The 24,125-nt window shown below is 35.2% G+C and overlaps 2 protein-coding genes across 10 annotated transcripts in view; both read left to right on the plus strand.

Moving 5' to 3' along the window:
- LOC123541687 (uncharacterized) overlaps positions 1-24,125 on the plus strand; it is a 91,059-nt gene that overhangs the window by 31,952 nt on the left and 34,982 nt on the right. Inside the window, exons 1-3 of one of the 6 annotated variants that reach the window (XM_045327370.2) lie at positions 14,451-14,558; positions 15,757-16,130; positions 17,473-17,737. The exons of 1 other annotated variant lie outside the window; for it this stretch is intronic. In XM_045327370.2, the coding sequence (XP_045183305.2) occupies positions 16,110-16,130; positions 17,473-17,737 (286 nt within the window). In that variant the 5' untranslated portion in view covers positions 14,451-14,558; positions 15,757-16,109. 4 more of the 6 variants (XM_045327373.2, XM_045327372.2, XM_045327371.2 and 1 more) reach the window with 4 other exon arrangements.
- Positions 1,477-7,220, plus strand: LOC123542251 (uncharacterized). Of its 4 annotated transcripts, none has more exons than XM_045327978.2 (4): positions 1,477-1,587; positions 3,577-3,823; positions 5,290-5,472; positions 6,072-7,220. In XM_045327978.2, the coding sequence occupies exons 2-4, from the start codon at positions 3,583-3,585 to the stop codon at positions 6,323-6,325; spliced, it is 678 nt and encodes a 225-aa protein (XP_045183913.2). In that variant the 5' UTR covers positions 1,477-1,587; positions 3,577-3,582; the 3' UTR covers positions 6,326-7,220. The 4 variants fall into 4 exon arrangements, with proteins under 4 accessions (XP_045183913.2, XP_045183912.2, XP_045183914.2 ...); XM_045327977.2 differs by lacking the exon at positions 1,477-1,587 and adding an exon at positions 1,607-1,765; XM_045327979.2 differs by lacking the exon at positions 1,477-1,587 and adding an exon at positions 1,607-1,765 and having other exon boundaries at positions 6,105-7,220.

Genomic DNA, 24,125 nt, shown 5'->3' on the forward strand with positions numbered 1-24,125 from the left:
ATCTGACTGTCTATATGACGATCAACATTTTATTCATCGTCGGAATCCTCAGTCAGTTTATTACAACTCGTTTAAATGTATCAACCGTGTTGTTGTACTTATAGAATAGACTAGCCCGTTTATAGGTTGGCCAAGGCTAGGGTTATGCATTGTATTTTGCCATCGGAATATTTCTATAAAATGCTTCTTCCCCTTCCATATGGATCTGTCCATGTTTACAAACACGTTTGCTTATTTTATGGACTGTATACAATTGTATGTTATTATTATTGTATGTTTGTTATTGTTATTCAATGTCGTGTCATTCGTATTCTAAGTCTTACAATCATATGTCGTTATTCTTACTGTATGTTCAATATTCTTGTGGTAAAGGTCATTATTGTTATTCAATATTTCGTTATTGTTATTGTATCTTTGTTATTGTTATTCAATGTCGTGACATATAGAATAAGAATGGTAGATACGAATGACACGACACCGAATAACAATAACAGACAGACTGAATAACAAAGACAGACATGCAATAATAATAAAATAGATCATCTAATTAAGCAATGTTTGATATGTCATATCCGGGTCTTATTGAATGCGTTACTTTATTATTAGATTCTGTTTTTTCCAATTTATGAACAAAAGCGGGTTTCGCACGTTAACCTCTATACAACTTTTTTTTCATCTTCTCTTTTTTGACTGACTTTTGATGACTCGGGTAAAAGTTTAAACCCGTAAGAAAAGTCACACATTTATTTATTTTACAAAACAACTATACATTCGTAGGAATCCTTACTTCTACAAATATGATAGCGTAAATAACTTTAAGATAAATCTACCTCTATATTGGGCTACAATACGAAACTTGCCTTTGCAACTCGTATATATCTGTAGAGCGAAGGGGTAAACAATAAGACCTTGTTAATATATAATGTAAATATAGATCTGCTTATTATTTTACTTCAGTATACTAGTATTAACTATATTATCACAATGAAATAACACAAGTATGGTGGCATATTTCTGCATACGATAACCAGATAAGTTTCGCGAAAATGTTTCGAGTTTTCACGAAAAACAAAAACGTTTTCGCAAAAACATAAAAGCTTTACGCGAAAAGAACTGCAAATATTAACTGGAAATAAATTGCGTTAGTACCCATTTCTGCACAAGAAAACCATATAAATTTCGCGAAAATGGATCAAACTTTCATGAAAAACGGTACAGTTTTCGTGAAAATAAAATGTTTTCGTGAAAATAATATTTTATTTTCACGAAATCTTTATCGATTTTCATGAAAGTTTGGTCCATTATCGCGAAACTTATCTGATTTTCTTATGCAGACGTGGGTACTAACATAAATTTTTCCACTCAATATTTGCAGTTCTTTTCGTGAAAAGCTTTTATGTTTTCGCGAAAAGCTTTTATGCTTTCGCGATAACTTTTCTGTTTTTCGTGAAAACTAGATACATTTTCGCGAAACTTATTTGGTTATCGTATGCAGAAATATGCCACCATACACAAGAGAGATTTTCTTTTTTTAAAAATATTTCCAACTGTATTAAATGAAAATAAATACAACTGTTTATATCGAAGGTCAGTGTTTTGGGTTTTACATTTCGCCACATGCTCTTGTGAGTCATACGTAGTTAAACTGTAGTTAAAATATGCAGACAAATATTCGCTTAACTCGGTGGGTGTTGAAGGAAGTTATATCTCGGGATGATTATATACATTGTATGGATATTTATGAATGAAATGTTATAACAGAAATGTAAGTACACATCGTTTGAAATTGTAAGTTAACTATAAGTCAGTCAAAACACTAGTTGTTTCGTGTTTATTCGAAATAATTTGATATGATTTTGTTGGGTTTAACGTCACACGGACACAATTATAAGTCATATGACGACTTTTGAGGAAGATCACAGTTTCCCATCCGGGCATTATTTCTTCACGAGCGGGCATCCGGGTAGAACCACAGACCTTCCGTAAGCCAGCTGGATAGCTTCCTCACTAATAATTTAACATGTGTACATGTAACGTTACACCAAACAAAAACAGCTGATAAAAATATAACCAAAAGGGGTACTCTGCTTGTTCAGTTGTATTTAACCTACATGATTAGTTTACAATTATAAGGTCATATTCGTTAACTTTTAACGAAGGAGAAAGATTTTAAATGGGTTTATGTCTTTTCATCAATTAACTCCAGGGGCAACTGGCTGAATTTAGCTAGTGCGATTTCATTTCTTTGGAACAAAAATAAAAAAATAGAAAGAGAGACTTGAAAAAAGAAAAAACGCACTGAAGACAAGAGCTGTTTGTTGTAAACACGAAGTTGCTATGACATTATTATCATTATTATACCAGATTTATATAGCGCCCTTTTCATGATCAATTTCACGTTCAAAGGCACTTTACATAATTCAAATTCAAATTACATGTCGTTAAAAGTAGTGATATGGTATAAACAAGATTGCAATATATGATGAGTCATTAAAATATATGATTAGGCTCTGGTATAAAATGTTTATCAATAATTTACCCGAAACATTACCGTAGGAAGCATTCTCAGATTCGGGGATGTGTAATTTACCCGAAATATTCACGTAGGAAGCATTTTCAGATTCGTGTGTGTGTGTGTGTGTGTGGGGGGGTGTGTGTGTCGGGGGGGGGGGGGGGCACATTATAAAAATCAGCCGGCTGAAATAGAAAAGTAGAGGACTAGCTAGGGAGCATGCTTCCCCGGAAAATTTTGAAATTCATCTCCTGCATTCTGCAGCATTTTTGGAGCATTTAAGAACACTTTTACTAGGCAAGTTTATATACACTTAACAAAATTCCTAATTGGTCAGTTTATATTGTATTACTATTTTGGTAATAATGCATGTCTTTACAAGAAATTTCACATACCAACATTTGAATAGGTACTGCAGCTAATTATTGATTTATTTTTGGCCGACTCACGGCCAGCGTGACCAATCTGACCAATTAGGATTTTTTTTCGAGTGTACAGTATGCCCCATGACATTTTCAAATGAATACAGTATAATGAGTATATTATAAAACACCTCACCTTTTTCTCGGACTTGGGTCTGTCAAAGAAACGCTTTTCTAAGGCTTTTTAATCATTTTTACGTGTTTTCTGTTTTGATTTGACATGAATAAGGTAAACAATACAATTATAAAACAGCATGGCTGGTGACAGGTCACAGCTAAAATGGACTCGCTGTCAAAAAATAATTGCTAAGATAATTACCATAATCGGTCAAATTATTGACTTGCCCCCCACACCCTGTTTCTACGGACCTGCAGAATGAAAATCTACCACAGACAATACGGCCATATGAAAAAAGAAGTTTTTATATATCAAGAATTTATTGAATATATTCAAAAATATTTTACAGTTGAATGTTACGGTTTAATATAATAAGATAAGTGTTCATATGCATCTATGTGTAAATTTCTCTGGTAAACATTACATATAAGCTGAGAACACTAACATATGAAAATACTGATACTTTTCATTCAATTTGATAATGAATTAAACTAAGTCAAGCTCTAAAAGTTATTCTTTTTCAGAGGAAAATGAATTCCTACGTAGCAAGAAATATTTTCAATGAACTCCAAGACAGCGTTCAGAGATTTTGTAGATGCCCTCGTTGCGCTAAATTCTGTGCCGCATCTGGAACAGCCGTTCTAATACCGACTGCCTTTTGGCTCCAATTAACAGCTTTAGTGCCCGATCAGTGGGCGTACAATGACTGTTTCAACAACGACATGGCCATAGCAAACTGCACTTCTTTCTATTTAAGCGTACTTGATACAGGTATGTAAAAGTTTGATAAGGAAATGAATTTGTTGGTTTCAAATTTGGAGGATAAAATAGATGATAATTTTATTTGTTGTTCGTGGACCACCACATAATACAGAAAGATAAGTCACTCACGAATATCAATGATTTGCTGTTTTTCATAAAGACATACGGAAGAATATTCCTCCAGCCAATAATCGATAGCGGTCAGATTTTTTCCTGAATGTATAGAAATAAAAAGGACATGTACACATTTTACTTAATAACAAAAGTGCTAATAATAAGAATCCTTAGGTGCAAAAAGAACTATCCGTGTTCAACATTTTTTTCATCACACGCTAGTTTTAAAATATATATTATCTTTAATTTTGATTGACCCATGCGACGATTTATAATGCTATCATTTTGCCATTTTTCCTCCTGTTTTCTATACGAATTGTGAAAATATCACACATATGCGTTTGTTTAAAGCATTTTTTAAAATATAAAACCATTGATATGAAAGCTAAGGTGCAAGCAATCTTTTGAATGATATATATTTCATTTTTGTAAAATAAAAATTTCATGAGCCCTTAGTCGGTTGATTTCCAATGATTTTGAAGAAGAATTAACTTCAGCGCGAAGTTGGTCTTTTAGCACAATATGCAGACGAAACAATAATGCCACGTGAACATGCGGTGTCATGCGGTAAAGGTTAACTCTTACCATGCTGGACACGATTAATTCTGCCATTGCGACCAGTTTAGACCAAAATCATCATGCGCGTCCGTGCAGTCTGATCATGGTCTGCACTGTTCGCTATTCAGTCAGTAAAATGTCAGTAAACACCTTTTCAAATGATAAATTGTACTGCCTAAAATGATGGATGGACCAGTCCATTATTGAAATTTAGCACGGTAATGGTTAATGTAAATCGTTATTTCGTGTTTGGCTGTTTTATTTGACATAATGAGTCTAAGTTGTAATGTAAATTTACTTCGCGTGTTAATATCACGATTTTTACAACATTAGATATTGCTCTATTAAATATTGCAGTTCGATGTTGAAATGAAAGAGGTGCACAATTTCTTCTTTCATTTAGATTTATGTATAAGTGTCAATTAATCATTAAAAGAGATGGATTAATTACAGTAAAAAAGGTAAAACAGAAATAAATGTTCAGAACACATGTCTGTATGAAATGCGGCGTCTTCGTTGCTGCCACGTTGTAATATAATTGGGTGTGACTATAGATTAAAATTAGGAACCAAAGGTAAAAATTTGCATGTAGAATTTATGTATATATTCTATCCAGCCATAAACACACGAAAAAGGCTGTCTCTATGATCAGCCTATTTCTTAATTTTCATACTGTTATACCCTTTTTCAATAGTGTTTCGATTAAAAACATTATTCTGCGTTTTGAAAGGCTTGAGGGTGGCTTTCATATAAAATTAACTTATTGTCAGGTATTTCTTGCCTTTAAACTTATTTTGCTACAGATTTACCCTGGTATGAAGAAAGCAGATGTTTACGTGTTCTGGAGATAACATCCGTTATACTAATGGGTTTGCTAATGATTGTTGGCTTTGGAGTCTGCTGTAGAACTTGCTGTCGCAGTATAACTGTCGAGTCTTGTAAAATTTGCTATGTGTGTATTCTATCTCTGTTGAGTCTGATTCCAGGTATGTACACATATTGTTTTATGACATGTTATTCGCTGATATACACTTTTGCAAAGAGTAAGAAGGAACTATGGTACCATTTGAATTACACAGTCCTATTTGAATTTAAGAAAATTAAAATACCTGTGATAAAAGCCTTTAGGGTATATTGTTTGCATGGCAAGATGTCTTATACAAACGTTAGTGTAAAAATACCTGTAATAATATTGTCAATTGTAACCTTGGATTTGAAAGCTCCGATGAACTCCCAGCAGTGAATGGCGCCCCTAACGAGACTTAATTGTAAGGGGAGGCCACTACGTAGGAGATTGAAATATTTTATATACTTACTGCTTCAGATTAGATTTCACGAGTTTTTTTTTAATTTCCATTTTGACATTCGGTAATTTACGTTCAATTACGTATTCCCCTGACGCTGTTTCGGTATTCTCCAGCTTCAGATGTTGTGCAAATGAACAACCGGGCGGAGAAAGCCGAAATCGCGTACGGAGAACACGTAATCGTACGGAAATTGCCGAGTATCAATACGGGTTTACCCCTTTAAAGGCACCAAATGCCCATCATTCACTAGAAAGTTTGTTTCCTGTTTTCATTTTCAGGCATTTTGAACTTGTGCTGTTGTTTTGTTACAGTAAAATTCGTCTCTGAACACGAAGGAAAACAGTTAACGTTCGGGTTTTCATTTTATACTTTCACAGTAATTGGAAGTGCCATATTAGTAATTTCGCTTGCGTCTGTATGTGGATACGTATGTGTAAAGACGTTTGAGCTAAGGGAAGATTATGAAATTCAGGCAGGCAGTGACGAATGCGAACGCGAAGGCGAAGAAGCCTCTCTTCTGAGTACTAATTAGGTGTAGGAATATACAGTTTACTAAATAGACATGCAAAACCAACTCTCAGCAGGGATAACCTACCCTAGCGCAACATTAACTATAGTGATGGGAGATCACTGCATAGGAGACTGCCAAAAGAATGAATAATGACATAAAATATACAAAGAGAAATCATGTGTTTAAAATGCTACCAACGTATCAAGCATAAACAGCACTGTTTGATAAACAATTATATGTGATGGACAAAATTGATGTATTAACAGAATCACTTGAAGCATGTAGCACAGCGATCACAAATAGACCTACATACAAATATATACTGTAGTATAACCTTTAGTCTGCTGTTGGCAAGTGATTCTGCCTTTGCGACCTTTGCGATGAAAAGTGTGAAATTAAAGTGGACAACGACGCAAATTTCAAAACAAAATCAGCAGCTCATTCCTTCCGTTTTGTGTGGGATTTGGGAGCCAATTAGCATAAACGTGTAGTCATAGTACTCTCAATTAGACTGTGTAGCGATTAACTGTTTTGTATTGTTTCGTAAATTCGATTCTAACACAACCCGATTCATTTTCCCATAAAACAAAAGCTGAAAATTGTTTGTTATTCTACAAACAATGCACGTCATACTTATTACATCATCGAGTCAAATGGTATAATGGCGCACTGGAAAAGAAACAACAGAAAACAGGCAATTGTTTGATGGGTATCAACAAGGATGTTCTTAAAATCCTTCCTAACGTATTAGATTCTCTTGAATAAAATCATTGTTTGGATTTTAAATGTGTATAATTATAGTTGCTCTCTCGTGATATGATATATTCGCATCTGAACTCAGCGATTTTATTTAACGACAAATAACTAAATGAGATATATTATTTCTTAATTGAAATAAATGCAATGTTTAATGTTTTGTATTTCATAAGTTATACCCCTTGAACAGTCAATGGGTGCTAGACCAAGTTAAGGTTTCTGTTATAGTAGGTATTTCAATGACCTTGACCTTTAATGTAAACAAATATGGCGGCCGCCGATTGAAAGTAGAAAGTGCAACTCGCTTGAAAATTTGTAAATACACTCGGGATTTTTTATGGAAAAGACATGTTTTTAGGAACAAAATCGGCGGTGAAACTTTGCTTTTATTTTGTAACACAGAAAGTTGGAAATGATTTTCAATTTTCATAAATACAGCAGCAAACAAAAAGAAATTCCTACAGATGATGGATTACCCCACAACTATTTTATTATTGCAGAAATTAAATCATTATCAACTAGCATCTACAAGCGATCTGCCTCCAAAACTTCGAATCGTAAAGTGCTCACTGCGCATGCGCAGCGGAAGTTATGAAATTCTAAGGGAGAAGCATTATTAACTTCATGTCTTTTTTATGGTCTATCATCACTAAAGGGGAAGTAACTAAAACATTACTAATTATGCATTCTGGAACTTATCCCTTTGTTAGAAGTAGTGGTCTCCCTTTTGTTTACATTTTTTCTTGCATCAAGAGAGAAAACGTTGGAGAAACAATTTTATGGAGCAAAATCTTTTTGCAATAAATTCAAATAATTTCTTAACATTTTTAGAAAGGTATTGCCTTAAGAAATGAAGTACTATTTTGAAAAATAGGAAATGTATTTTTTATAAAATGTCATTGAAATAGCTAGTTATAGGCTATTTCGTTAAAAAATCGGACAGAATGTCGTGTAAATTTAGTGTTTGTTACAGCGTTAAGTTGTAACGGCTTATTTTGAGATATAGAGATTTGTATGATTATTCTTCCATTTTATTGAACTATCAAATGCATATTGTTTATATGGGCGGTGCAAAGAATATTTTAATCTTCGGTTGATTTTCGGTACATTCCGTATATTGTACGGAAAGTAACGAGCAATTAAAGTAGTTTATATTCAAAGCGTGTATGCTGATGTACGCAAGTCACGATAGCTCAGTGGTCATTGTCAATAGCTTGAAATATGGAGGTCGTAAGATCGAAACCGTTCTGTTTTTTCCCCCACACATTTCAACAAATACTTTGTACATGTAAATTTTTGATCCAATATATCCTTCATTGTATTTTCTCCAATATTTCATTTTATTTTTATCACTTTTTTCAATTTCTCATTTTTAGCTCATGTGAGCTATTGGGACCGGTCATTGTCTGGCGTCCGTCGTCCGTTGTGCGTCGTCCGTCAACATTTGCCTTGTGAACACTCTAGAGGCCACATTTGTGACCCAATCTTTATGAAACTGAGTCAGAATGTTAGTCCTGATAATCTCTAGGTCAAGTTTAAAACTGGGTCATGTAGGGTAAAAAACTAGATCAGTGGGCTAGATCAAAGGAAAAGCTTGTTAACACTCTAGAGGCCACATTTGTGACTCAATCTTTATGAAACTTGGTCAGAATGTTAGTCTAGATGTTTTATAATTCAGTTTTGAAACAGGGTTATATTGGATCAAAAACTAGGTTAGTAGGCAAGATCACAGGAAAAGCTTGTGAATACTCTACAGACCACATTTGTAGCCCAATATTTATGAAACTTAGTAAAAATATTAGTCCTGATAATTTCTAGGTCAAGTTTGAATCTGGGTCATGTGGAGTTAAAAACTAGGTCACTCGGTCAAATCAAAGGAAAAACTTGTGAACACTTTACAGGCCACAGTTGTGTTTCAATCTTTATGAAACTGGTTTAGAATGTTTTTTCTGAAAGATTTCTAGGTCAAGTTTGCAACTGAGTCATGCCCCAACCCCCCGCCATAAAAATAATCCGACCTACCTACCCTAAATCTTTGAGCATGTTACCGGAAACAAAGATTTTTTTAGACGTTACTTACTAGTTTGTATTTAATTTATTGCTTTTTGATAAAACTTTATTTTGTATAATGTTTTCAATTCCCTATTTTTTTGTTAGAATCGTTTTGTTATATAGTGCAAAACACACATAAATATAAATGCTTAAAATTAGTATTACTTTTTTGTTTATTTCTTTTTATCAAATATACATGTTAGACTTTGTATATGAAGAAACTTAAAATGTGTTTTCCACCTGCGGATGAATAGCTATAAAAGTAAAAAGAAATTGATAATAAAATCTTGTTGATGCTATGAATATGAGAAAAAAAATGAAAAAGCAAATGTGTATCCTAACATGTTTCCTCACCTTAACACCCTGTCTTTCCAAAAAAAAAAAAAAAAAAAAAAAAGAAAAAGAAAAAAAGATAACTAAATGAACAAATAAAAAATATGTAAAAATAAAATAAAAATAATTGAAAATCAACACGTGCATTTGGCAGTTGACCCTTAATGACAATTGGCAATGTCCGTACGATTGCGGTATCACGTACTGAAATTTATGAATGAATGCCACTGTATAAAAAAGTGCTTAAAAGGAAAGCGTTTGTTTTAGTTTATTTCTCCTATTAAGGAGGCGTAGCTTATCTGAATATATGTATGTGCGTCATGACGATACGTGTCAGTTACCGCTTAAAATTAATAGCTTTTTTCTCATGAAAGTACGTTATTCTGAGCAATTTATTCATTTAAACTATTCTTAAAACAGCCGCTATTTGCCGAAATATTTTTACGAGTCTTTCGCTCTGAATAATGACCAAATTTCTGCGGCTTTTATGTAGTTAAATTGAAATGTTATGCTGAATGTAAAAATATGGATTATGGTAACTGATGTTATTGGGAACATAGTTGGGTGAAAGGTTACTTATTACGGCCATTTTTTTTTTCAAATAAAAATTAGCTGTTTGATTTGTAATACTTATTTTTCCCCTCTCCATTGATAAGTTGGTACTTATATACTAAACTATGTTCTAAAAATGTTCAAATTTCAGTAAAAAAAAATTCTTGAACTTAATTAATGTTACCATGGAAACGAATCCCGTAACCTAAATATCTAAATGTAAAATTCAAAGACGTTTACACTGGTCTATTTAAGTAGCATAGCTTAAGCTTTTTACTATCCATGAGACTGATAATTCAAAAGCACAATGATTTTTTCCACAAAAATGTCAGACGAAGGGTATTTCTGTAAGTAGTTTAAGCTTTAAAATTTGTTTAGATAAATGCAAATAACACGAAGGTATTACGTACCTTAGAAATAAAATATTTAGAAGCTACATTAAACGAGAAAAGTAATTTTATTTAGATTTTTTTTTCAAAGAAATAACGATAAAAAGCAAGATATAAGATATTTTAAACATCTATGGTGTCAAGGTTACTTTAAACGTTAAAATAAACCGTTCTATGTAAAGTGTTTGGTATTCTGCTAATAATATTACCCTAATATTCCATGTTGGTCATTAACAGAATTGCACTGAAGCCGTCCAAAACCCATAATCATACATAGCTGTTTAAAAATGAAAGTAAAATATGTTACCATGGAAACACGAGACCCGCGACATATACATTTTAAGCTTATACATGAAAGCTAATGCGCATACTAGTAAAATCATCAACTACACAGATTTCTACGGATAACAGTAAAACTGAAACACACTGAAAAGGGTAAAATATATATTTTTCTTCTTGGGTAAGAATTATACTTGAAGGGACAGAGAGAAACGAGCTTGCGATTGTATCAGCTAAAACATTAAATTAGACGAAATACAATAAATTGCTTCGGTTCAATTAATTTGAATTTACCCTAATAACAAGTTATACTACCTTCTTAATTGAAGAATACGGTTTTTGTGCATTTAGACGGTAATAAATTGCAATGAGACCTGTTGCAAACCATCAAAGTTGCAAACCATCTAAGAAACGTTATCATTAGTCATTGGTTTGCAAGAAGTCTCAATGTGGTTGATACCTGTCCAACCGCACAAAAAATTACATTTGAGCCACGCCATAAGAAAACCAACATAGTGGCTTTGCGACCAGCATGGATCCAGACCAGCCTGCGCATCCGGCCTGGATCCATGCTGGTCGCAAAGCCACTATGTTGGTTTTCTCATGGCGTGCTCATTTAATTCTTAAATAAACTGTTTATAGGTAAGTTAGTCTTGAGTTTGGCCTATGATATTATATATGTAAGGCCATATTAATTTCTGGGTGGCAACATATGCCTAGGATATCGTATTAAATATTCTTCGACCACAATATGTCACTTAAACACCACTAATTTAAAATTAAAAGCATATGCACATGAGAGGCAGGGGAAAGTGGATTTGGAAATTTTCACAAAAATGCGTTTATACTAGTGCAAGATAAATCATCAAGGTACAAATTAGTGAAATGTCGTGGGGGTGGGATGGGGTGGGGGTGGTGGGAGGAGAACAGTTCGAATGCATTACGTATACTTGCAACTTCATCGTATGGCATTTTCAGACTGCCAATTCAGTTGTTGTTTAGATGACAAAAAACGAGGATAATATCGGTTTCAGGACCTACATTTACAGGCGAAAACGGTCCAATCTTGTACACCTAGTGCTGTCTGTCTCGCATTATCTACAAATACCTAGTAATCTAAAACATATGCATATATTCATAAGACGAGACTAGTCATAAACAACGATGGTGAGAAAAGTGTCTCATAAACGTTTACTTTTTTACAAAATTGACCGCATATTAATATGTATGGATGACCGACCGAAAACGGTTTCAGTTTCGACTGACTTCCGATACCTCGGCCTCTGCCACTTTAATGTATTTTATTCCAATTTATTTTATCTTCTCTGTTTTGACTGGCTATTGATAACTCGGGTAAAAGTTTAAACAGCTTAAACCCGGTCGTTTCTAAGGATGAAAACAATCCACACAAGCATTTATTTATTTAACAAAACAACTATACATTCGTGGGAATCCTTACATAAAAGTAAATGCTATAAAATAACTCTGCCTCGTCTTGGACTACAACGCGATAATTGCCCTTGCAACTTGTATACATTTATAGGGCCTAAAAATATTTGTTACCGGTAACATGCTCAAAACAAGAGGGTCATGATGACCCTGGATCGCTCACCTGGGTAATATGAGCTACATGTTTCAAATGTCAAACTGATGATAAAATATTAAGAAAGTCAGTACGTCACATTCATAGTCAATGAAATTCAGTTTTACGCTTGGTGTGCAAAACAGTTTATGTCATCAAAATTTCAAGGCTGTATCTTAATCAAAGCCTTGAGATGTCTGGTGGTTGCGGGTTTTGCTAGAGTTATTTTCATTTTAAATGCCAATCTGTAAATATACATGTATAAGAAACAAATACTAATGTGCCTCATATCTAAGATAAACTCTGCCTGACCTTACATGAACAGCTGGAAGTCAGTGATGTAACCATTGGCTGGAATATCTAATCATTGACAGATCTTATATAATCTAAATGGCCAGTGTGAATGGATAGAGGATGAATAAGAACTGCTTGATCATTGATAATTCATCCGCACTGTTCATGAATGGGACTAGTTTGTGTAGCACTTGAACAAATTCCTTTGGATGTGATTTGGAATCAAATAAAGGTGCTACATGATTGTCAGAAATACACTTAACTTTGGTAGCGGGATAAACCCGCAATCAAAAAACAAGAAAGTAGATCAGTAGGTCAAGGTCACAGTCAAGTGACAACATATTACTTGGGGTTATCAGGTAATTATAATTAAACAGTCTTGGAAATAGGATCAGATGATTTTTAGTGTTATTTCCTATATAACTCACATAATAACCAAATGACCCCAGGACGGAGCTTCTTTTACCCCCAGGGGCATAATTTGAATAATTTTGGTAGAGGACTACTAGACAATGCATCATACTAAATATCAAAATCCTAGGTCGTATGGTTTCAGACAAGAAGATTTTCAAAGTTTTTTTTTCCTATATAAGTCTATATAAAACATGGGACCCCCACGGCAGGGCCTCTTTTCACCCCAGGGGTACAAGTTGAAACAATTTTGGTTGAGGACCATAAGAGTATGCTACAAACAAAATATCAAAGGTCTAGGTGTTGTGGTTTCAGACAAGAAGATTTTAAAACTTTCTTTCCTATGTAAGTCTATGTTAAACTTGGGACCCACAGGGCGGGGCAATATTTGACCCTAGGAGAATAATTTGAAAAATCTGGTAGAGGACCACTAGATGATGCTACATACCAAATATCAAAGCCCTAGGCCGTGTGGTTTTGTACAAGGAGATTTTCAATTTTTTCCTATATAAGTCCATATAAACCATGTGACCCTCGGGGCGGGGCCATATTTGACCCTAGGGAGATAATTGGAACAATTTTTGTAGAGGACTAATAGATGATGCTACACACTAGATATCAAAGCCCTAGGCCCTGTGGTTTTGGACAAGAAGATTTTTAAAATGTTTCCTTTCGGTTGCCATGGCAACCAGAGTTCTCCATGGAATTTAATTCTTTGAACAATTTTGAAAGGGGACCATCCAAGGATCATTTCTGTGAAGTTTGGTGTAATTCTGCCCAGTGGTTTTCAAGAAGAAGATTTTTGTTTTTAGAAATTGTTGACGCACGACGGACGACGGACATCAAGTGGTCATTTCGTGACAGGTAAGCTAAAAATAAGGGTAGGTAAGTCGTATTTTTTGTTGTTGATTTTTGTTATTAAGGGAGAGTTTTCAGAAATTATTTTTGTGTCAAAAAATGAAAGTAAACAAGGTGGTTATGCCTTTAAAGCATCAGTATGTTGATTTCTAACATCATTGAGCATGTTTAAAGCATAACAAATTGCAGTTTTGCAACTTTTTGTTAAATAGTTGAAAAAATATTCTCCAAGGGCAAAAAAAACAACATTTAGGATCGGGCTAAAAATTAAGAGTAGGTCGGTATACCGAAAACAATGTTGTTTTTTTTTACGCCTAGAGCAGGTGTGAACAATGTAACCATTCAGTTTATGCTGCTCATTTACAAACTACGTTAAGTTACTGTGGAATCTGAAACGTCAATATTTTTCCATATGACTCAAATTTCATATCGGGTGCGTGACGTCATACTATAAATATAGAACTATTGTATTCAAAATGCTTATTATTTTACTTCAGTAGGCTAGCATAAGCTATATTATCACAATCAAATAACATAGGAGAGTTTTTGATATCAAATGGAAATTAATACAGTTGTTTATACTAAAGGTCAGTGCTTTCGGTTTTGTATTTCATCAAATAATTTTATGAGTCATACGTAGTTAAACTTGCATATCACCGTTGACTGAAAATTATGTCTCGTGATCATTATTTATTTTAAATGGATGGCACTGTATGGATATCTATGAACTGATTGTTGAAACTTCAACGTAAGTACATCATTTAATATTATAAGTCAAACATAAATCAGTGAAAATAGTATTTTGTTTCCGCCTTTATTAAAAAGTATTTGATTTGTTTTTGTTGGGTTTAATGTCGCGCTGACACAATGATAGGTCATACGACGACCTACAAGCTTTTGGTGGTGGAGGAACATACCAGGTGCTCCTCCGTGCATTATTTCATCACGGGCGGGCTCCTGGGCGGAACCACCAACCGTCCGTAAGTCAGACTATAATGCTTGCTCACTTGAAGAATTAAACGCCTCGAGCGGGGCTCCATCCCACATCGGTGAGGGGCATGTCAGGGGCGTACCTGGATGATTTTGAACTATACGCCAGACTAGCAGCATAACTTTGAGTCTAACAGCTGTGCTGCGAGTATGGAGCAGGTGCGAGTGAGAATCTCGAGTGGTTTGTGTAAGGATATTCTATTTGTTGTTGTTATTGTTTTTGAAATCATCGCAATGTTTAAATTTCATGCATGATTTCTACATCCGCATTTTGATAGGTTTTGTTAATGCGTCTACCCATACACTGCGAATGTGTCAGGTTTTATCAAATAATCATTTATATGTCTTTCTCACACGAGAATAAACATTATATAGATAACGTAAACATCTAGTTTTTGCAAACGAAAATTCAAACTGCGTATATTGTTTTGGTATTTCGATATCCTGGTTTTGGATATAAATTGATATTGACATTGAATGTTATATTAAGCGCAAGCTTTTTTTTACGCGAGACCACGGATAACTCAAGTATTTTTGTTCTCCATTTGCATGCTTGAATACCAATGTTTTACTTGGGCCTCTATTATGGCTGGGTGGTTAACGTCACTTACTTTGAATCACTTGCACTTCAGCGATATGTGTTCGAGCCTCACCCGGGGCGTTGAATTCTTCATATGAAGAAACCATCCAGCTGGCTTACGGAAGGTCGTTGGCTCTACCCGGGTGTCCGCCCGTGATAAAATAATGCAAGGAGGAGCGCCTTGGGAAAATTAATAAAAGAAATGTTGTCAGTAGAACCAGCTTTGATCAATAAAATTGTTTCTTTGTAAACAATATATGATTTAGAATGAAGACAAATATCGAAGGTGTTGTCATTGCCCGTTCATGTGTTTCGTTTGTCATTGCAGTCTGTTTGTATGCGTGCATGTATGTGTGCCTCTGTGTTTCTATTTAAGGTGGGCCTGTTGGACGATGTGTGGCTCTGGCTGTATTTACCATGCCTTATGCTTGCAAGGAATCTACCCTTACCATTTACAAGATAATTGCAAAAGAAAATAAATCTATTTCAAAAACGAATTTGATAAATCTCATGCAAGGGATCTCAAATGATATTGTTAAACGAAGAACTTGAAATAGCTGCCTAACTCCCTGTAGGCTTTACATTTTATGAGAGCTCCTACGTCTTGGGGTATACACTTATTAGTTTTGTTTGATGAGCTCTTCTTAATGAAGACTAAAGCAGTGTTGACGGAATATGGCCATTTATTCATGAAATGACGGAATAGTGTTGACTACAACATTTGCTAAAATGTTCTATAACAATGTAAAGGTAATATAACATGCGACTAGATTTGAAACATATCTACAATTATATATATAACTCCAGGGCCAACTCGCTGAATTTAACCAGTGCCATTTCATTTCTTTAGAATAAAATATGCATTGAAGACAAGAACTGTTTGTTGTAAAGACGTAGTTGATATAGTAGTCGCAACTTGACCGCGATGGTTGACCTTAGGCTGATTATTCATATCGATTATTTCATTATAGTCATCAAGAGTGCTTAGGGTAGCCGTGTATATTTATATTGAATTAGTTTGTATACATTGCAGTATCAAAGTATATATACTTACATTTGATCAGTTAAAACTTTCCAATACACTAATTTATATTTACATCAATTTATATTTCCTTTTTCTCTTGCAGCTCGTGTTTTACGTACACTCCTTTTCAATAATAGGTTGTGCCTCATTATGTATTATAATGCAAAGGTCAACCATCGGGGTCAAGTTGCGTCCACTATATGACATGTCGTTAAAAGTAGTGATACGGTATAAACAGGATTGCAATATAAGATGAATCAGTAAAATGTATGATTTTGTTCAGGTAATGAAGTTTTCATCAAAAAATTATCAAGAATTTACCAGAAATAAAAGTCTACCACAGGCAATACGGGCATTTTAAATACCATCTACTAAAGTAAATACTTGTTAGATATTAAGTATTCAAATTTTACAGTTGGATGTTAATGCGTTAATGTAATATATAGAGATTTGTTTGTTTCAGTGAAATATCAATTTTGTTTCACTAGTGAGCATCAAAAACTGATATTTTCACGAATGGCATAGCCACGAGTGAAAATGACTTTTTTGGTGCTCACGAGTGAAATAAAATTGATATTTCACTGACACAAACAAATTTTATTTTTATTTTATGTGTAATACTCTACTTTTGTTATGCAATTTATAAAATGTCGAAAATCGCGGGAAAGGTCAACAGAAAGCATAACACAAATGACGTCTTTTTAACGACGTCATCGTCATTATGGTCCCCGGTATTCATAACGCTCGGTACAATTTGACCTCAGTCGCGACGGAGGACCGGAACTAGTTCGGCAAAAACAGTGAAAAATAAAAATGATAATCTACTGTTTCAAAACTGTGGATTGTCACTTTTATTTCACTGAGAAAACTCTATAATTCTCTGGAAAACATAAAATAAATTTGGTGATACATATTTACTTCTGAGTTGATTTATGAGGTTAAACTTTACATATCAGCTGAGAAAACTAACATATGAAGATGCTAACATTTTTCTTTCAGTCTGAGAATGAATAATTTAAAAGCTTTTTTTTAATAACAAAGTCAAGATCTAAAAGTTCTTCTTTTCAGAGGAAAATGAATACCTATGTAACAAGAAATATTTTCAATGAACTGCAAGACAGCATTCAGAGATTTTGTAGATTTCCTCAAAGAGATTATTGCGCTAAATTCTGTGCCGCATCTGGGACAGCCGTTCTTTTACCGACTGCCTTTTGGCTCCAGTTTACAGCTTTAGTGCTCGATCAGTGGGCTATCGATGACAGGCCACAGGCATTTTCTTCGTACACACACAACAGCACATTAATTGACCAATCATTTGGGTGTGTCAGTCAAGGTATGTAGAACTGTACATGTATTATTTGCATATTCTGTTCTTTACCGAAAGAAATTTTCTTGTAAGTCTAACACTTGTAAGTCTAACACAAAGAAACCCGCCCGCTTAGCTCAGTAGGTAGAGCGTCGGTCTACGGATCGCGGGGTCGCGAGTTCGATCCTCGGGCGGGGCGTGTGTTCTCCGTGACTATTTGATAAACGACATTGTGTCTGAAATCATTAGACCTCCACCTCTGATGCATGTGGGGAAGTTGGCAGTTACTTGCGGAGGACAGGTTTGTACTGGTACAGAATCCAGGAACACTGGTTAGGTTACATAACTGAAATACTGATGAAAAACGGCGTTAAACCCAAAACAAACAAACCAACTAACACAAAGATGATCGTCTTACATCTAGTATCAAAATCACATGTCAAACGATTAGCAGTTGTTGATTTCTATCAACATTATTATCATTTTGAATTTATCTCCATCAGGACCTGATGAGTTATATTAGTGTAGCAAGGTGTTTATTTGGCAGCATGTTTTGTATTGTTTCGCACAACGTTCCTCACAGTGATGTCCTTTATTTAGGTTTATGTCCAGTATTGTTGTAACGCGTTGCCTACAGTTATGTCTTCAATGCTTTTAATGGAGGAATTTTCCAGTAATTTTATCCAGCATGTTGTGCATGAGTAACCTTTCGTAATACTCCCGCCAATCTGACCACCCAAAGCATTCCTCTGAAGCCTCCCAGAGAGTTAGGACATATTCTGTCCATCAGTTATACATTTAAAATATATCTTTGTACCTAGCAATAAGTGCATTTAGACCAATTTTGGGATATATTTTGTATCTTTACCAACACAGTAGCACAGTGCACTGGTAAGCAATAATTTTTATTGTTTTCATAATTAGAATCAGCTATGCTTGCAACCATTACCAACGCGCTGATTGCATTGTATTGACATATTGATTGTATTTTTAGTTTTTATTATCATGTTTAGACAGAGGAGCCATGTGCTGGAGTTACTTTTATTATGATGGAAAAGAAAACACTTGAACCTTGAGTGGTTTGAGTTTTATTGTTTCTTTCTTAATTTTTTTATTGTATTTTTTTCTCTCTTGTGTCGCGAGAAGGAGCAACGTAGAGTGACATTGGCGGGATGGTTAGGCGGAGGAATGGACTGAAAAAGTGGTGCGTGTTTAGTGATAGTTTATACTTTTTGAAATGTAATCTTTGTGATTATTAGGTTATTAAATCACATCTTTTTTTGCGTGATATAAAATTTCATTTTTCACTTAGTTCTGCTTAGATTTTTATCGGTCATCCCGTTAAAAAAAGTAGTCCCTGTATTTGTGGTATTTACATTTACACCTTATATTTAAAGATAAATCAGAACATAATTTATACATTTCACAATCTCATTTAGCATTACATAAGTAATAAAGTCGATTACTTTTACCTGTATTTCACATATAGGCATACAAACACTTAACAGACATATGGCGCGAAAGAAATGGTAGTCGCATAATGGCGGATACAAATAGTCCTCATTTTTTTTTAGGTTATAACACACTAAATAGTTGTTGTTATTTATTCTATATAAAATTGATCTATTTTCAATGGCCGCAGCACACATCAGGACTCATTTTAAATGTCTGTAAACTACATTTTCTTGAATAATATTGTCAGTGCTCAATAAAAATCAAAAGAAAAGTGGGGATCATGTTTGATGCAAGAAAAATAATTTCAGTCAAACACACAATTTGCAAAATCAGCTAAAAATGAGACCCCAAATTATACTGGTGGTGTATGATCTAAGTTTCCATGAAACATTTTGTCATGCTGTTATTTCATGATCAAAATGCTATCTGCATGTCAAGCTTAGATCTGTCATATGATTTTACCAAAATAATTGCAAAGAAAATAAGGAAAATAGCTCTACACAGCAAATAAACTGTGGACTATTTGTATCCGCCATTATGCGACTACCATTCTTTTTCGCGCCATTTTTTCTATTTAGTATCTGTATGCCTATAAGAAAAACTTTTTTCTCTGACACTGTGCCAGTTTCATTTGAAATGTAAAAGAAACATTAAAGCATGAAAAGTACAAGGTTTTAGCTTGATATCAACAGTTTCCAAGGTTTTATGGCATTTTCAGTACTGCAAGACAAAGCGTCAGATTTTGTCAAAAATAGCTGTCGCGACATAATTTTTTAGCAATTACCCGAAATGCAGCCTTGTTTTGCCCTGTTTTGACATTTTCTACTCTGATCTGCATACAAATTACACATTTAAACACTTACTGTGAATTGTGTTCATTTTTACCTTTGATGGCCAGACATTAGCAATCAGTAGGCTATAAATATGCAGTTTCTGAAAAACATACACCCAAAACAGTGAAAAGGTGATATGTTTTTTGTTTTATCCTCATTTTCAACAAATTTGCAATACATTTGTCATGTCATTTTCTATCAAACTCTAATCAAACTAGCCCATTTCCACCATCATCTGGCCAGATTTCAATTTTCATCAATGTCATTTTATATGTGGAAAGTGGTTACTACCTTGATTGTTACTTTCGCGCTTTCGAATGACCGTGACCTAGGTCACACTACTCTTTGTTTACATATTTATTTCTTCAAGCTTCGCTTATCGTGTGGTTTATATGAATTAGATACAAGTATTTTATAATATTGTAAGATGTAGGATTACCATAATTATCAAAACATTTGTGGTATTGTGTTATTTCCTATTAAATGGTAAACACAGGTTAATGTATGACGCCATCAATATCTGCGCACTTAACATGTAAATAGGTAAACAAATAATCATATTTAACTTGACAGACATTTATAAAGTTTAGCGTATATACATTTATTTTGTAAGAATTCTGGTTAGTTTGCATAGAATATAGATTAATTATTTATTTTAAGAATATTGTTGTCTGTATAGTGGGTTATCAAGGCCTAAAAAATTCTTTGTTTCCGTTTACATGCTCAAAAAATGAGAGTAGGTAGGTCGGATTTTTTTTATTAAGGAAGACGTTTCGGAAATCATTTTGTGTAAAAAATGAATTCGAATAAGGAGGTTATGCCTAAAAAGCATCAGTAAGTTGATTTAAAACATCACTGGCCATGTTTAAAGCGTAAAAAGTTCAGTTTTGCAACTTTTTGTTAAAAATTTTATAATATTCTCCAAGGGCATAAAAACATTAAGGGTCGGGCAAAAGATTTAGGATACCGGTAGGTCGGGATACCGGAAACAAACTCGGTTTTTTAAACTTTCTTAAAGTGTATTCTACAGTGTGTGTGTCCCTCAATCATGTCTGAGCACGAGGATGAAATGTCAGAGGAGGAAATGATAAACAAATTAAGATCCTCTGGAAAATATATGATATCAAATATAGAGGAGGGTGAAAGTGGTACATATTATTCTTGTATTGGTCGGGTATCAGCCCTTGTCTAGTGTATACGTCCAAGTCCTCTCTCTTTCGGGCTTCAGAAGACACAGATAGATCTACCCCTTTGAGTGCACTTGACTTACCGTGATACCCTCTTCCTGTCCCTAAGCTGTAACTATTAATAATGGCGAGTGTCTCATGTTGGACGACGATGTATCTTGGAGCGCATTGGTCCAGGCCATACGAAGGTCCATTAGGGGCCAAACGCGGCAGATTCTGATGTCTTTAGGCGACAATAGCACAGTTGAGCGGATGCTGGCAAAGACGGATTCCATGACTGCCAGTTTCACGTTAAAGAACAATGTTATGCAAGTGTTTTAATGCCTATCAACAAGCTGATGAAAGAGTCACAGCATTTGAATGTCGCCTAGAGGTCATATTTATCAGATCCGTTAATTATGAAGAACTAAGTGACGCGGTAAGTTTTGATATGCTAAGAAGTAAATTCTTGACGTATCCATATTCTGAGACGCTGAAAAGTTAAACAAGACAAAAATTCGACTCTCAGAATTCATATGAAGATTTAATAAGGGAGATCAGAAAAGAAGATTATTAGTTATCCCTCTCCCCTGAGACCTCCTCCCCAGCAACTCACAATAAAGCCGCTGCTGTAGTAAACCCAACGTCAAAGCCCAAAGCCCAACAGTCTGCCATTTCAGCTGATTCTGCAGCCCCACACCTTCTTTTGTCCAAAGCCACAGTTCTCTGGAGGCCAAAGAAACTAAAGGCCCTGACTGAAATATTTGAGCAAGTACTTGACCGTCTGGAAAGACTACCTTTAACATCAGCGGCTCCAAATAGAAGACATAGTTGCCGGGGTAACTACAAGGGGCGAGGGTTTGATAAGGGCGAAACAGAGGCTGGCGGATCCTTGGCCCAAAATTTGACTGTTCCTTTGGTTCATGCATCTAATGTAATTTTATATCAATTAAAGGTAATTCCTTCAAAGCCCTAATAAATTCTGGTTCTGAAGTTGCAACATTATCACATAGTGGTTATTTATCCTTAAGGAGGAGGCCACAACTCTTCAGATAATTTAAGGCTAAAGATTTCTACGGCAGATGGGTCTGCAAAGAAGTATTCTGGGTATATTGAGGCCATTACTTTTGATTATTTATGACAATGCGTTCAATTCTGACTGCCCCGTTATTGTTGGTACATATGTCACACGAATGTTCAGAGGCATGGTTGTTGGTCAAGATGCAGTTATTCCGGAAGAATGGCAAACTGCAATTAAATGTTCAAGTAGCAGGTCATATTATGCAAAACTTTTAAGTAAGAAATCAGTTACGATGTCTCCATTTCAGACAGTCACGTTTAATTGCTTGGCTAGGGGTAATGACCATTCTATAGCGGAAGCAGTCACTGAGACATTACAAGATTCTGAAATTTTTCTGTTTTTCCCAGGGTAATAAAACTGCCGCAAACAAGTAATTGTTGCAAAAACATTGTGACAAGTTTGCAACATGACAGCTATTTTTTTGTCATTTAGCCAAAAGTCAAATATTTGTCAACTTCCAGAAGTCAAGGTAGTTGACAACCTTGCGTCAGGCCTAAATCCATCAAAAATTGATAACACCTTTTTGGATGATTTATCAGTTAACATTGAAAACTTACTAAGGAACATCTTTTCGGACTTATGCAAATACTAGGTAAATGGCAGCATGTGTTTTCTAAAGGGTCTACAGATATTGGCAAGAGTGATCTAGTTACCCATAAAATCATATAAGAAGAGTCCAGTCTCTTTAAGCAATCGTACAGACGAATTCTACCTGGTCTGTACGAGGAGCTGAGGCAGCACATAAATGAGATGCTTGAAGCGGGCGTTATCAGGGAAAGCAAGTCGCATTTCTCGAGTATCGTTATACTAATTCGCAAAAAAGACGGTTCACTGCGCTTTTGTATAGACTGGAGACAGCTTAATGCAAGAACACGAATAAATGCTTACAAGCTACTCCGTTTTGATGACATTGTTGACAGTATCTCTGGGTCAAAATTAGTCTCAAAACATGACCTCAGGTCTGGCTATTGGAATGTAGAGGTTGCAGAGGAGGATAAGGCCAAGACCCCATTTTCTGTTGAGAATGTGGGGTTTAATGAATTGAATAGAATGAGCTTTGCTCTCACTAACTTCTTCTTCTTCTTGTCGTTCGCGATTACACTGTCAGACCAGTAGCCTCGATGAAACTTGTGGTTTTCCGCAGATCCTCAATGCCTCCATACAGTTTCTGGTGGATTGAGGTATCTATCGGCCAAGTCGCAGCTTGCTCCTGGTCATGCCTTTTACATCTCTGAAGTATATGCTCCGCAGTCTGATCTTCTTCACCACATGAACAAGTAGGTGATGATGCCAGTCTGTATTTCTTGTACATGTGAGCATTGAGCTTGTTGTACCCAGAGCGGAGCCTGACCATCATCACTTGTTCAGACCTATCAAGGAGATGAAAAACATCTTCCTCCATCCTTGGTCTCGTTAGTGCCTTGATGATGGTGAATTTCTCCTTGTAACTCTCTGGTTCTGTTGGTTGCTCTGACTGAGCTCCTAGCTTAGCCAGTTTGTCTGTCTCTTCATTGTCTGCAATTCCACAGTGGGATGAAATCCACTGAAGTGCTACTTTGCAGGTTATACTCAGGCTCTGCATTCTCCTGGCTAGCTGCGGAGCTTTATTGTTGATCAGAGCTTCCATGACAGACAGTGCATCTGTGAGAAAGACGACTGAGGAGCTTTCTTCTGCCGAGTCTTCAACCATTGAGACGGTCTTCATGACTGCTTCAGTCTCTGCCTTGTAATTGCTGCAGTGGTTTCCTGTGGCTGCATGTAGTGTTTCTCTCTTGCCAGATGGTTATTGAATTAAAACTCCTGCTCCTCCATCTTTGACGGCGCATGTGGCTGATCCGTCTGTATAGACATGAGTCCATGATTTCGGAGGATAGTCTTCA

Source organism: Mercenaria mercenaria, chromosome 19 (assembly GCF_021730395.1).
Source record: "Mercenaria mercenaria strain notata chromosome 19, MADL_Memer_1, whole genome shotgun sequence".
Classification (NCBI taxonomy): Eukaryota; Metazoa; Mollusca; class Bivalvia; order Venerida; family Veneridae; genus Mercenaria; species Mercenaria mercenaria.

What these genes read in the sequence shown, in the direction of transcription:
- LOC123542251 (XM_045327977.2), top strand. Translation starts at nt 1,745, where the DNA reads ATGAAATGTTATAACAGAAAT. An exon ending in TGAAATGTTATAACAGAAAT is followed by an intron (nt 1,766 to 3,576) that starts GTAAGTACACAT and finishes ATTCTTTTTCAG; the next exon opens with AGGAAAATGAATTCCTACGT. An exon ending in TCTGTTGAGTCTGATTCCAG is followed by an intron (nt 5,473 to 6,071) that starts GTATGTACACAT and finishes TTTCATTTTCAG; the next exon opens with GCATTTTGAACTTGTGCTGT.